Source organism: Lepisosteus platostomus, chromosome 6 (genome assembly GCF_059453375.1).
Source record: "Lepisosteus platostomus isolate fLepPlt1 chromosome 6, fLepPlt1.hap1, whole genome shotgun sequence".
Lineage (NCBI taxonomy): Eukaryota > Metazoa > Chordata > Actinopteri > Semionotiformes > Lepisosteidae > Lepisosteus > Lepisosteus platostomus.
This window is the reverse complement of record NC_142616.1, coordinates 62,679,189-62,694,098: the sequence shown is the minus strand read 5'-3', so window position 1 is coordinate 62,694,098 and position 14,910 is coordinate 62,679,189. Positions and strand designations below refer to the sequence as shown.

At 38.3% G+C, this 14,910-nt stretch overlaps 1 protein-coding gene across 2 annotated transcripts in view; it reads left to right on the top strand.

Annotated features, from left to right (window-relative positions):
• The window catches only part of LOC148662072 (POC1 centriolar protein homolog A-like), a 54,951-nt gene extending 41,737 nt beyond the window's left edge, over positions 1-13,214 (top strand). The window contains exons 10-12 of one of the 2 annotated variants that reach the window (XM_088636776.1): positions 362-565; positions 9,296-9,353; positions 11,752-11,861. In XM_088636776.1, the coding sequence (XP_088492902.1) occupies positions 362-565; positions 9,296-9,340 (249 nt within the window). In that variant the 3' untranslated portion in view covers positions 9,341-9,353; positions 11,752-11,861. Of the gene's footprint in view, positions 1-361; positions 566-9,295; positions 9,354-11,751 lie in introns of both variants that reach the window. The other variant, XM_088636775.1, reaches the window with a different exon arrangement.
• The last annotated feature ends 1,696 nt before the right edge of the window (positions 13,215-14,910 follow it).

The window sequence follows — 14,910 nt, the reverse complement described above, 5'->3', positions numbered from 1 at the left end:
AGAAGGCAAAACAAGACTTCCTCTCATAAAACAGTACTACAATATCCATTTTAAGTGTTTTTTTTCTGTTTTACTTGAATTCCACATGTTCTGTTCTGCTTTATTTATGGGTAGCTTGTTGGTTTTCTTAATGCTTGTCTACGTGTTGCCTTAGTGGCTTCTCTAATAGTGGATTTGTTACAGAAATTGATTGTATGGCTTTAAAGTTTTAAATAATACTTGTTACTTTTCTGTGAGTCCTCCCTGTGCCAGTAGGCTGAAAGGCCCATGGACCGCATTTTGTGTTTACTGCAGCTAACAATCCTGCTATTTGGACTCTGTTATTGACCCTTCTGCCTCTCTCTTTTTTTTCCATCCTCAGCCCCCAGAAGCTGTAGACGTCTTGGACATTCCTGTTTCTCATCAGGAAAAGAGGAGTCAAAGCGTAAGCAGGGCTTCCCAGATCGAAAGAGACCCTGGAGTCAAATCTTCCAGCTCCCAGCAGCAGACTGCAGAGACAGGAATCTCGGCGGCCCTGGCCAGCACTTTGGAGCACATTGTTGGTCAGCTTGATGTCCTTACTCAGGTAAGCAGCAGGACTCTTTTTACAGTCCTTTGAATAGCAAATAAAAATTGTGAGGAAACATAATTTGGGCAAGTATGCTCCATTCATTGTGTCTGTGCACTAAAAGAGTTGGCTATGCCCCGCTGATGAGGCATAATGAGGACAAAAGAGCTGATAACTGATAACAGCTGATAACTCTGGCAAAAGGGTTGTGGGAGTCAGGAACAAGCTATCCAGCTGTATTAAAGGAAGGTGGTGTTATTGCTTCTTTCATGAAACAGCTGGCTGAGAGCCTCTTACCTATTGCCTGCTAGGAAACAGACAAGTGAGATGGAGAATACCCTTTTTTCATTTGCAAACCTTATGCTCTTAAATACAATGAATAATTTTAGTTTGAAAAAAATCTATTACCTAATGAAACCAAGTGCTGCAGTTTCACAGGAACATGTACAATTCAATTTCTCATTTTTAATTCAACATCCTACAGTATATGAGCTGCATATTACATTACCTCAAGATCCAGCCTTGGAATCAATACTTAATTATGATCAGACAGCACGGCAATTTGTTCTTTTTTTTTTGTGCCTGACCTGTATATAAACGTCTAATCAGTTTTCATGGGTTTCATTGAAGACTAGTGAAGGCTGCTATGAATAATTCATTCTGTTCATTTCCAAGGAGCTGCAGGGGAACTAACCAGCACTGTGACTTTACATTCTGTTTTACTCTACTGTGCAGCATTAGATTATTGACTCGTGCTCTACATGTCTCAAGAGCACGGTGCTTAGGAACAATTACTAATTGCAGGTATGCTAGGCTGAATTTTTCAATGATTCAAATATTTATTTTAAATTCAAATGTTTGCTTGTTTCCCTCTCCCTCCATTCTTATTTTCATAATTGTTCTTACAATGATTTTTTAAAATCAGAAGTATTAAAGTTTGTGGCTAATCCCAGCAGTGGACCCCAGGCTAAGACATCGTGTCAAGCACTGCAAAACATTTGTCTTTTATTGCTAACACGAGAAGGCCCAATCAAAATAGTTTTTTACTGACACAGAATTGCCAGTTATTGTATTGTGTACCCACCCACTGTGGAACTGTCAGCGCATATTTTCACATCTCGGTTCACGGCCGTAACATGGGAGAATGTGACTCCTCTAACCCACTCACCATACTGGCTGAGCAGCCCAGGAATCCCAGTTGTACCAGTTACCTATTTTTTATCAACAACATCAAAACAAATTGCAACCTGAAACACAGGCATCTTCATGGTATAGAATTTCTTGTGTCACTTCAACTCTTCCCGCTTCTCGGTTCATATATACATAAAGATCATTACTCCTGAGAAAGCTGATTTGGATGTACCTTCAGAACTTTTTGATCAATACATGCTAAAGTGCATTAATGAAAGCACATCATAACAGGCGCATGTCTTTGCATTTTTCAAACAGAATGTCTGTACTATGTGTACATTGTACATTGTAATCAAGTGGGATTACTACATTTACTACATTGAAATGATTAAAATGTAGTTTCTGCGTGAGTAATGTTCTTTAGGTTTGGTTTATGGCGGGTCCACCTCATCACCTGAAGGTCACCAGGATGGGAAACATTACGGTGACTTTAATTGGCTTGAAGTGGGTCATTGTTCTTAAATGCTTCAGAATAGGGTTGTGCTTTCTTACTAAATGGGTCCTGGTGTTGTGAATGAATGTGTGAATATTCCAGGTGTGGGCAGGAATATTTTGCCAGGAAGCATCTTTTCTTTGTGAGTGTGAAGGAGATAAGAGTAGGATGGTTGGTGGTTTTGGGGATGGAATTGGAGGAATGGGGATAGATGATGTATATACTATATAGAGGACACTTTCCTGCTACGCTCAAAGCAACTGTGAGCTGCAATCAAGACTGAAGAATAAATTTACCACACAGGGTCCTGACTGCAGTCTTAAAATAATATTTTATATTACACATTTCGTGGCACATCCTTTCAAGGTGGTGTACAAGAAAACAGTCAAAAACAGGAGACGGATAAATTAAAACTAATTTAGAATCCTGAAACCAGATTTAAAAGCTAGATTGTAAAAGTATGTTGTAAGACAGGATCTTAAAGGTACTGACTGGCTTCCAAGATCTGATTTGAGCTGCAAGATCACTCCACAGTCTTGGATAAACAAAAGCCTCATATCGGCAATGAAAAAGAGGGCCAGAGTCCAGGAAGTGCAAACAGTGCGTCAGTGTATTGGGAGTTAACAATTCACTGAAGTAGTCAGAACCCAAGCGGTTTAAGCCCTTAAAGGTGAGCAGGAGTCTTTTGAGTGTTATTTTGAAATACACAGGAAGCCAGTGCAAGAAAGCTGAAACAAGTGATATATGTTCACGCACTTGTGCCCTGAACATGCTGCAACTAAGAAATGCTACCCTGTGTCTCTAGTGGAAACCATTTATTCAAAAACATTTAGTAAATGATACTTCATTTCTACAGTATTCAATTCTCAATGCTCTGTTTTTTTTGTTGGTGGTGAACGTGCTTTTATGAGTAATCCATGACTCAAGGTCAGATAAACTTTTTATCTAAGTTTTAGCTTTTATCAGGAGGGGGTTTAATTTGTTTGCTGCCTCAGTTGATCCCTGCTCATTAAAACTGTGCAAGTCAGGCTAGGTATTGTATGTTACTTGATGAATGTAACATTAGAAAAAGGAATAAGTGAATTCAGAGGGCTTCCGTGTAATAATGGAAAGTTATATAACGCAGATACCAATGTATTTATTTCATTAGGATTAGGTGCAATAAATGTTGATATACAGAAAATGTAGGGAATGAAAGACTTATTTAGTAACTGCAAATTTCTGAAACAAGTTTAAGAATGATTTGATCTGTCTCATCGGTTATCAAAAATCCCCATTTTCTTCAGTTGTTTTAAGACCTGTTTTTCCAAACTCCATTTATGTCTAAGTTATGTGCAAGTTTATTTTATTTGAAAATCGTAGTGTTTCATCAATAAAATACAGAGATGTGATTCCAGACAGCATGCACACGTTTGCATTGCAGTATTTTACCATCCTAAGGAAGTTGTAATCAAGCCAAAAAATGAATCCTAACATGAACGTTATTAACAAAGCCCCTTATAAGGACAACTGATTGTAAGACTGACCTTGTAAGCACATTGAGCCTGATGCACTGACTTCATCAGGAAAATTCCTAGAAACACAGGTGCATGCTTACAAAAGTCTTGAAAGCATATGGTTCATCTCATAAAACTTTGTGCAAAGCAATATTGATTATTTTAAGAGTTTTCTAATGAAATTTGTCTAAAAGGGAATTACAATTTAAAAGCCTAGATCGTGACATCTAAAAATAGAATCTAGCTTACAAGGAAACAGGCGCTGACTTTGTTCTTTTCATATTTATCTGCCAAATACCTTTTTTAAACACAGATGAAGTTATAACTGAGTATGAAGATGTATTCTTGTAGTAATTTCTGTCATTTAAAAATGTGTATTGTAAAAAATACTCTGTTCTACTTATTTTAGAGCTCCCCATCAGGAAAATAAGTCATGAGTGATTAACAAATGGAGATTTCCACTGATATTCGAGAAATGGTTGTGTGCATCACAGGGATAAGTCATTACTGTAGGACAGCATAGCTGATTGATATTACATTGGGATCTGATATATACTGTACAGTCATTATTGTATTACATTGTATTGTATTATTGTATTTAATCTTAAATCCATAAAAGATATCTCCAACAGATGTAACACAGAAGGCTGTTAGAGTTTGTTTACATTTGTCTTTTTCAGTGAATCTGTTAATAGATAGATTGAATGTAAAAAGATGTCAAGTTACTTTATCGTGAATACCTGTGCAGTTGAGTTTGTGACCTCCATAGGTTTCATGAACCTACTTTCACAGTCTGGCATTCAAGACTACCTTTATTAAGCACCATATGATCAAGTTTGTCATTCTTAGCTGCCTCTTCATAATCGTTTATTTTTGTGTTGCATTCCACAGAATAGTGAAGCTGATGTGTAGCCGGATGACCTCTTGTCAAATCTGTGCTTATTAACAACAACAATGTTTAATGCTTTGAAGTGCATACACTTACATTTTTTATGTTTGCAGTGTAAACTGTGATCATCTTACATAAATTCCATATTTTATCAGTGTTTATTTTAACAAAGAAATGTGGGACTGTGTTCACGCTGTTATAAAAGCTAATCAGCAGCAGTGCTAACACATTTTAATACTTTCACCTTAGACGCTGCATCTAGGAGGAAGAGAAATCAGGTCTGTTTGGAAAGCATATCGAACTGCATGTCAGTTCTGAGGTTACCAATAATAATCCATTCCACACAACGTCAAGCGGATTGACTAGAGAAAAGCAGCAGGCATATTATTTAGCTTTAACTTATTTATCTTTATTAAAGCAAAGCATGACTTCACATCTATTGATCTGTTAGTACTTAAACAGCATAAACTTCTCCATTTTCAGTAGATTATTTTTTATTCTCCTTGGGAAACATGAAGGTAATTTTACCATACCTGTAGTATGGTGCTTTCTTTTTCTTTCAGAGTGGCTTTTATTAAATGACCATAGTCATTGACATTCAGTTGGAATATGAGCCTCAACCCTGTATGACTTTTAGATTTGTTAATTTTTGTTACCACAGGCTGAAATGCAGTATTAGTCAGTGGAAGGAAAAACAAAATGGACTAGTAAGAAAACGTGCCATTAAAATATTTAATCGCTCAATTTGCTTACTAGTTTATTGTTAATCATAGAGTAATTAAAGATGGGTGTTGAAATCTGATTTGACCCCTTTTAGAAATTTGGTAAGCAAAATTAAATCCAGAGAGCTCACCTTTCTTTCCATTTTATGTTTTATCTAGCATTATGAATTCACTTTATAGTCTCACTGGTGATGTACTGTACCCTTCCTTACTTGTTAGTCCCTAGTTTTCCTTTCATAGCTTTAAAATATGTTGCAGCAATATGATTTTGTATGTTGTGGCAACACGCCTTTTCATTATTCTAAACTATTTTGTTGGAATTTTACGGTAAACATCTGCTCATTTGGGGACGAATTCAAGATGTTCCTTATTTGACCTGTATAACAAGTTTGTGAGTGGCTCACTGTGGTGAAAGTGCTGTTCTTTGTTTTTTTGTGTCTTATTTCAGCGTTCATTTTCTCAGTGGAAGACATGTCACTGGTAGAACTGCTCGTTGTTTCTTTAGGAAAAAGTCAGGAAATTATATCAAGAGCAGATGAGGGGAAAACAGGTAGAGATATCTCTTTCAAAGGCACATTAAACTTTTTTCCCACGGTTTGCAATACATTAAATATTAATGTACCTATAATTCAAATGTATTCAGCTTTAGGCTCAAGATAATAGACATACAGAAAGCTACTCAGTTCCCCTTAAGTGTATTAGTTTGCGTGAGTTAGCAGTTCTTTTTAAATTCAGTTTTGATCTGGCTTGAGAGGAACATGTTAAAGGTTGTGACTGAAGGATCATCGTGATATTTTAGACTGGACAGGGAAGAGTTTTGATTTTCGTTCTTATTATAGTGAAAGAAGCAGCAGCACAACAATAAAGCCTTCATGCTGGCCACCCTCTTGGATAGAGAGAACTTATCGATTAGGAGTGATACCAGGAGTTATTTTTTGTAGGAGTAAAATTCTGATGCATTTAAACCACATTAAAGTGTTTGTAAACAGTCTCATGTTTTTAAGTGTTAAACAAGTAGTGAAGATAGGTCGGGTCTGATGCATTTAGCTGTACCCTGTATAGGCCCTAGGGCCTCCATTTTGATGTGTGCTGTGCACTGATCTTCACAAACAGAACCATGCCAGTGTGTTTCCTTTGCTAAAGAACATTTCCATGTGTTTTTTCTGCTTCAGCTGAATGCTGGTATTTGTTTGTTACCTAAGGGTTGGGGTGAGCAGATGGTTTCCATTGCAAGTGGAAGTCATTCCGTCCCTGTGCACCTCCAGCGGCATGTTGGAAATAGCTCTGACCTTCGCAGATTCAGTTTTGAAAGAGGTTTCCAGGCACGTGGGAGCATTTATTGACATTCCAGGCTTACAGCCGTGTACAGGGAATTGTGCTCTCTGACCTTTCGGACTCGCCGTCTCTCCTTCCTAGTCACACTTCTTCAGCTTCTCCAAAGTCTCGTAAAGTAACCGCTTTTTCTGCTTGGATCTGGGCTTTCCCGATTAACAATGAAAGCGCTAACCGAGGCAAATCAGCAAAATTGCCACATGTGATTTTGGTTGTATATGCATGGTGGAAAAAAAACATAATGTCTCCCCTTGATCCGTTTACATGATTACAGATTCAGATTGCTAACACTTTGCTTCAAAACCAGGGCTCATGTGCAACAAAAACTGTACCACCATAATCGTACTGTGTTGCATGAAGAGAGAAATAATTCACTTTTTTTCAAAGGCACGTGAACCCGTGAATCTGCCGCATTAGCAACTGAAGCTTACAAAGTTTTCTGCATCCCAAGTGACGCAGTAGATTGTCCTCTGAACCACATTTTACAGATAATAGGGAATATGAGAAACATTTGTTGTGAACTCCGTATGGTGCGACAGCTTGAAATATTTAAAAGCGTAACACATTAAAATGAGAGCAAAACTTGTAAGCGTCTCATAGAACAAGCCTGGCAGTCGCCAAACAAATATCCAGAGTGATCGCAAACACCCAACCACAGCTGAAAAGAGCCAAATTAAGCAGCCAGCAGACAAAAATAGCTCCAGTCTATGAAGACTAACTTGAAGTTAATAGTCTTTTAGGTTTCCTTCAAGCCTAAATCGGCAGTAAATGGAAAATATTAACACAAGTGTTGTGACTGCTTCTCATAAGGTTCTTACAGTCCTTACAGTTTACAGTACATCTTACCCATTGTCTGTCTGATCAGTGATGGAATGGGAAACATTTCTTCCTCTTGGCTTTTATCTATGCTTATTTTCCATTTGTACTGAACACTAGATTTATGTTTCTTAATGTGGATTTTAACACTTTCAGCTAATATTTGTTTGCATGACTCTCTAGATTTGTGCTTATTTCATCAGTTAAAGAGATGGTCCTTTTTTTGTTGTAATGAAAAACATATTCCTTCATCAAAATTATTATTTGGATGTGCAGTCTGTCAATATTTAATCATTCATTCATTATAAATATTTTTCTTTAATCGTGCCAAAGGTCTTCTCAGACATATTTGTTTAATACTGTTTATTTCATAATCCAAATAAGAAGTTAACTGGCAGCCTTGCTGGTTTTAGATTCACTTTGACTTTGACAGTTACCACCCCTGATATCAGTAGATTCCTGAAACCAAGCAGGACTGGGCTTCCTTTGGGATGGGAGACCTCCAAGGAAAACCAGGTGTTGGTAGACCAACAGGTGACACAGATCTCTAGACCACACTATTCTCTAAGAGGTGGTGTCTAAAATGGCTAACTTGTGGTCATTACAGATCCTGTGGCATATGTAGAGCTGGTATCCTGGCTAAATTCCCCTTTAGGCTTGCACAATCACTAATGTAATCAGAAACTGTGTTGTAAAATTGAAAGAAATTTGAAAAAAAAAATTTTTTTTTGGGGGGGGGGGATAATTCTCCACAAACAAGGAAAAATTATTCCTGGTATAGCCTCTTCTATAAAAAAAAATCAAAATTGGGGAAAAAAAAGTGATGAACTTTCTGTTGCCTGTTGCAATGGCAATCCTTATTCACAAAATGTAGTCTTCTCTTTTCTGAGCTATTGCAACTCCTTCTATAGGGAGCCAGCCATGAGTATAAACATATTTGCCTCCTCTCTTCTCCTTCCCTCTCCTGACTATAAAATAGGATTTAAACTCCCCACTCCACTTCAAAGGACAATTCTAGTGTGTTCTTACAAAAGGGGCCGAAAACCTTCAGAGACTAAAAGTTTCGTCTCCTTATGACTATGATGATATCACAAAGCACATATACTCCATAGGTTGAAGAGTTTTTTTTTTTTAGCATTCGACACTGTAACTTGGCACTAGACCTGATGAACGTCTCGGAAACATGCTACTGTCTTTGTGTTGCTTTCCCCATACGCTGCGATTTCTTTGTGGCGTAATCCTAAAAAAGAAACGCAGTTTGGCATGTGCGCTTTCAAGAAAACCTATCCCTGCCTGACCTCACTGTAAGGTAAATAACACTGTTTTTTAAAGTACGTTTTGTGAATTCTCGGGGATGAATGACAATTCATCACAGCTCCCCAAATTCCCCCCTTATGTTACTTACTAAAGTGATTTATTTCACACCTTCATCTGATCTGCTGTGCAATGGGGCTGTTGGCTCATAACCTCTGGAACATGTCAGCTGGGTGGGCGCTGTAAGTCAGTGGTGGATGAGTGGATGAAGTCGTCTGCTATGTGTCAATGCTGTATAAAAGCAATTTGTTGTTTTTTTTACTCCAGTTTTCATGTGTCTTGTGTTGTTAGTCCATGGAAAGAGACAAGAGGAGTTGTTGGGATTAAGTAAAGCCTTGCATGAATGTGGTTCTGTAGAACATTTTAGTTTGATCAAAATGACAGGTACAAAAAAAACTACCCACAAATGCCCATCCGAGGACATTCAGATAACAGCTGTGATCATTAGTGTCAAATAGGACAGGCTGCACAACAGCGTCCACTATGATTTCACGTGTCATGTCATTTCACACAATAAAGTGCCATTTTTCTTTTCACTCCCCCCTGTGTATGTAGAGCAGTTCGTCACCCCTGAGAGACGAGAAGAAAACACAGACATAAAAGAAATTGGCTGGTAAACCCCTTTTGATTATGAGCTTCACGGGGGACCTTTATTTCTGCTGCGTAAAAACTACCCAATTTGACGAAGAGAACACTGCCAGGATAATTTAAACTGGCAGCTAAAGCACCCCTTTCCAGGAGAGATGAGATGAGGCTGGCGCGTTGTGTCCTGGCAGGTCAAATAATATCTTTCGCATTTCAGACCTCGAGATGGTGCGATAAGCCCTGGGTATTGATTGGAAAAGCACACTCACAAAGGAAGGAAACGCAAACTCTTTCCCCGTAGCATGAAATCCCAGCAGATGTTATCTTGCTGTGGCTCCCAGGCCCCGAGGGAGTATTCAGGAAGCCTGTTCGCTGCAGTTTGCCTTTCGGTCTCGCGTACATGTTGGAAGTCTCCAGACAGGGTCATTCTCGGGCTGAGGCAGCGCGAGGGGCCCTGTGTTCATAGTATAAGGAGACAACACACAACTCGAGAGGCATGAGCCCAGTTCCCCAAAATAGGATTCGAATTACCATACTTTTACTGTGAATCACTACATTTTCAAGCCCTAAAAATAGCCACTCTTATCGTCAGCTCTGTACAAGAAATACATGAGCATGTTTTTTTTTTCTTGCCTTGTGTGTGCAGCTTGAGTTCTAAAAATGGGTGGTTGGAGGACTTTCGGCAGCAAAGGTCTATTAAAATAGTCTTGTTTCTTTAGTAACTAGTAAATTATTGCCTCTTAAGGCTTGGTGCTAGTTTCAGAGACGCTGATTAGCAGTAATCGTGTGTTGCCTAATGCTACTTTAGGAAAAATTGATTGAGGACTAGGGATAATCAGTTCTTGTGATATGACACTTTAGTTTTCTTCATCTGTCAAGTGACTTCTACCTCAGATGGCAAGCTAGTACTACAACACGTTTCACCGAATGACTTACCCTAGCTTCACCTTTTCATCTTCTTTCTGCCACAGGCAGTTCACCTAGTTCTCTGCACTGGTACTGTCGCATTAAAATTCTGCTTCATAATAATTCAAAAATTTACATTATTATTTGTACTTGTACATTAACGTTTATTTACTATTTACATATGGTCATCACAAAGTGAGCGAAAGGACATTTGTCTAACCATAAATTTAAGAAGTACTGCCGTGCCGTCTTTGAGGAGTTCTTTAAAACTTAAAAAAAAAAATGTCCAAGCGATAATGTACTTCCTGCGTTTGGTTGGGAATGAATATGCCATTTTTATCACGTTATTACCCACGTTCTGTGTATCCGCAACACAATGTTCCCTCTGTCTGCCTTTCATCTCTAAGCACTCACCCGTACTAGAGGAAGTGCAGTCCAAACAGCAGTGACATTAAATACAGTAGCTGTTTGATCTTAATTAATGGAGAGCCTTTCTCAGAAGCAATTTCGCATTTACAGAGCTTGGTATGTCCGCAGCCGAACCAAACCGTAGAAAGCAAATAATGTACGGCACAGAAGTTTGGTGGCTTGTTCAATGCAACGCACTTTTTTGGACTGCTATCCTCCTTGCCAAGTACGATTTTGGAAGTGTGTGTTCGGTTTTGTTTGTAGTATTTCAACATAATTAAAAGAGACATCAAAACACTGAAATAATAACTATACAATATAAACAATAATAGTCAAAAGCACGGTTAGCATTATTTAAATGATGGTATTACTGACCTATTCTGTCAGCTGTGACCTATTCAATTAAAAATCTGTGTATTTAATTTTAAAATCTATTTAAAATGTGATTTAAACCAGCAATAAATAAGCAATAATCCAATTTCAAAAGATCAGCTGAGTTTAGCAGTGCTTTCATTGACTAACTCAGATTTATTAGGAAAGTTCCTGAGTACGTTATTTTATTTTTTTAAATAAACTGAACATATTTGTTTGTAAGACAAGGCATCTACTGTACATGTGTGTTTCTGGACTGTTAGGGAACAATTTCCGGAGTTACCACCGGATACTCAGCAGACAGAAATGGTTGTTCTTCCATTATGTCTGTCAGTGCAGCCAAAGCACATTCATGTGATTATTGTAGGCCTTAGCAGGCCGGATGGAAGACCGAAGGCTCAGTAATGTGGCTGATGTGTCTGCTGAAGCTGGCCAATGTATAGCATTTATTAAATTATCAGCACATTTTTTCTCAAAGAGCAAAGATTGCTTTCTCGTTGAGGATCTACTACGTCTTCTCCTCTGTGTTTGTGGGGAGCAGATAGGTTGCTGTTTTTTTAGAATTTTGTCAGAAATACAAGGCGCCATGTTATGTTTCTCTGAAACACAGAGCAGGCTGGGGGCTCCATCGTCATAATCAGCGTGATTGTTTGGTGATAACGGAACATTTGTTAGCAGACTAAAGTAGATGCATTCATACTTTCCCCTTTTTATGTTTTACTATTCCTTCCACCCACCAGACAGTGGCTATCTTGGAACAGAGGCTGACATTGACAGAAGACAAACTGAGAGAGTGCATTGACAACCAGCACAAGATCACCCTCCAGCTGAGACGAAGTGACAGCAGATGACCTCTGCAGTGCTGTGGCAGAAGACCTGATGTGTTTTTATTAAATAGTTTAGAATTTCTACTTTTAACATGAGTTTATCTGAGGACCGCTTTTCAGAAAATGATAAATGTGCCTAGCAGTTTTTCCCATGAGTTTGCCTTGCTTACACTATACAAATTTCTTTGCTTTTGTATGGTTTGTATAGCTCATACTGCTCAATACTTTAATGTTTTCATTGTGTTTCTCTAAACCTTCCTGTACATCTAGCATGAGGTACCAAAGTGAATTAGGGAAGTCTAATCCTGGAATTCTTCCATAAATCCTATTATTTGACAGAAGATTGCTCCTTCAAACAATTTATGTAAAATAAGTTGCCCCATTGAATGGTGCCATCCATCCTGAAATCCCTCAGACCTAGTTCTGTGAACTTGACGGGGCTCAAAACCTGTTTACATAATAGAACAGGCTTTTCATCTCGCATTGCAAGCTACATTACAAGCAATAGAACCCTTTGTCATGTGCTGTCTCTTTAGGGATGAAATTTATTAGGATGGATTAGATAATTTGAGACATAAGCGTCATTCAATTTCAGAAGTATACTCAAACTGACTTAATTTTAACATGAAGGTCAGTGAATCTCTTCGCAGAGACCTCAATAGATTTTTTTCTGAATTACCGAGATGAGGTGAGTGACCACCTTAAAAGGAAAGAATTTCTTAACCTGATGAAAGTTAAACAGGACTCCATACATCAGTAAGGGCCCACTGATTAAGATTTCGTGAAGTAAAAAGTCTCCCAGGATTTGCTGTGTGATTTCACACTTTTCACACAACCTGTTTTGCTATTGTTGAGAGAATATACTTGAAAGATACATAAAATAATTCAATCTTTGCATAGCAAAAAAACATAAAAACCACAAGTTTGTGACATAAAATCATTTATCAGATTAAATTCCTTTTATAAATTTTATAACCATTTATTATTAACAAGACATTAATAGTGTCAATTGGCTGGTACAGATAGACTTGTTTTAATAATCACATTTACCAACATGTGATAGTGTTTTATAAATTTATGGGTGTTAATAGGTTGTTAGTTCTGCATTTATGAAGACTCTGTCAGCAACCTTAAATCGAAGTGTTAGCCAGTAATTTTGTATGCCTTCTCCTCAAAGAGATTCATGTGCTGAAAGCAATAATAGTTCCGTATATGGATTTCTTTCCACTTTTGCTGTCTTTGCAATCAGTTTTTATTTTTTTATTAATTTAAATGGTGTACAGTGATGTCTGTTAAACTTATTTGTTTGTATTCTGTTTACGTTGATATAAAAACCATGTACTCTGTTCTCTGATCATTAAAGTTACTGATCCTTACTGTAGGAGTGTTTTTTTTGTATTCCTCCAAAAAAGTGTTAAATTTTAAAGCACCTTTCCACTTTAGTTGTCACCTGAGTTGAGCCTTAGTCTTTCTCTTTTTCTTGGCACTGTAATTTAACATCACACCTATTTATACACATTTGGAGAAGTCTAAGGACTTGCAGAAATACATGTTAACACCTGTGTCTTGTTTGTTAATGTTCATTACAAATCAGTTTGTATACATAAGGTAGGTTACAATGGAGAAGAGCTTTTGCCTTGCATAGCTCATTTGCTTGTTGGTAGCTTATTGATCAAGGACAGTTGAAGAATGATTCATGGCAGAATGTTTTCACTTTGACATCTTTCTTCATCCCTGACAAGGAAAAACGAAAGCTTATTTGTCTTTTATTTTGTAATGTATTAAAAATCAGACCACTTTTTTTTGGTCCTGTGTAAAACCCTAAGTGAAGCCTTCGGCCAAGTTCTTTTTTTAAGGAAAGGGGGGGAGGAAAGTTTGTTGTCATTAAAGCTGCCAGACGGATGACCTCACTGAAGTTTCAGCAAGAGTCTTTTGTGTTCTGATTGATCCCGGGGGGGGAGAGAACGTGTGTGCCTGAAAGCTGCAGAAAATGAATTTTTGCCTGAAGAGTCTGTTGAGAAGCATTTAGGGGCTGTGGAAAAAAAACAAAACAGACCTTTTCGAGCAGGGCCCACTCTTTTCCTTCCTGTCTGGGGGCTCGGGCTACACTGGGACACAGTATATACACAGAGCGCACTACCCTCGCACCACCACGCCAGGAGTGAGAGAGTGCGAGTGCGAGGAGAGCACGGCCAAGACTCGTTTTAATCACTATCAGATTCTGGAGGCAAAGCTTTTCTTATTCACTGCCCTCATTCCCCTTTCTTGGCGCGGCTGTCTGCAGGAGATATCTTTCAGCTTGCACAGCATGTGTGGCCGGGGAGCCTCTGGATCGTAATGTTTCCCAGCTCTTTTGTAGATAACATCTGTGCGCAGTTTTCTTTCCTGCGGTATGGCCTTTGTTTTGGAAGTGAGCACTGTGTCATGGTTAATTCACTCTGCACAATGACGAGCACAAGGCTTTGTTTTATCTGTTTTTCTGGCCTCTAATTTGCAGGGATTCCCATTCTCGCAGTATCTACAAAGGTTTGAACCTAGCAGCAGTGAAATACAGAAGAAAATACCTGAATGACGAGCACGTGTGTAGGGTTGCAATACTGTTAAAACAGCCAGAAGTGAATGGCACTTTGACAGGCTGGCTACCATTGTAATAGTCAGTGTCTTCCAGGAGATGTCGCTGTTCTGCAATAGCTGTGCAGCACTCCTGTCAGTGAACGGATAATGAACTTGGGCCAGAAATTCCTGCCCTGTGCAAATATAAAGATAAACTAGCTTTGATCCACAGCCTATGGAGAAAAGACAATATTTAAAAGTATAAAATGTAAAATTTTGCAGTATAAAATGATAATTTTCCCATTTCGGTGCTCTCTATACTTTTGTGACATGTAATCACAAAAGGTTATCTTCACCACATTCTTCTGCATTACTTGTCCTTGCACAACATCCATCATTATTAGAAAGTCAACAACCCAGAGGTACTGTACCCTGGACATACCCTGGACAGAAAACATAATTTACAGAGAACCAGTTAATCTAACAAATACGGCTTTACAAAGTGGGAGGAAACCAGGG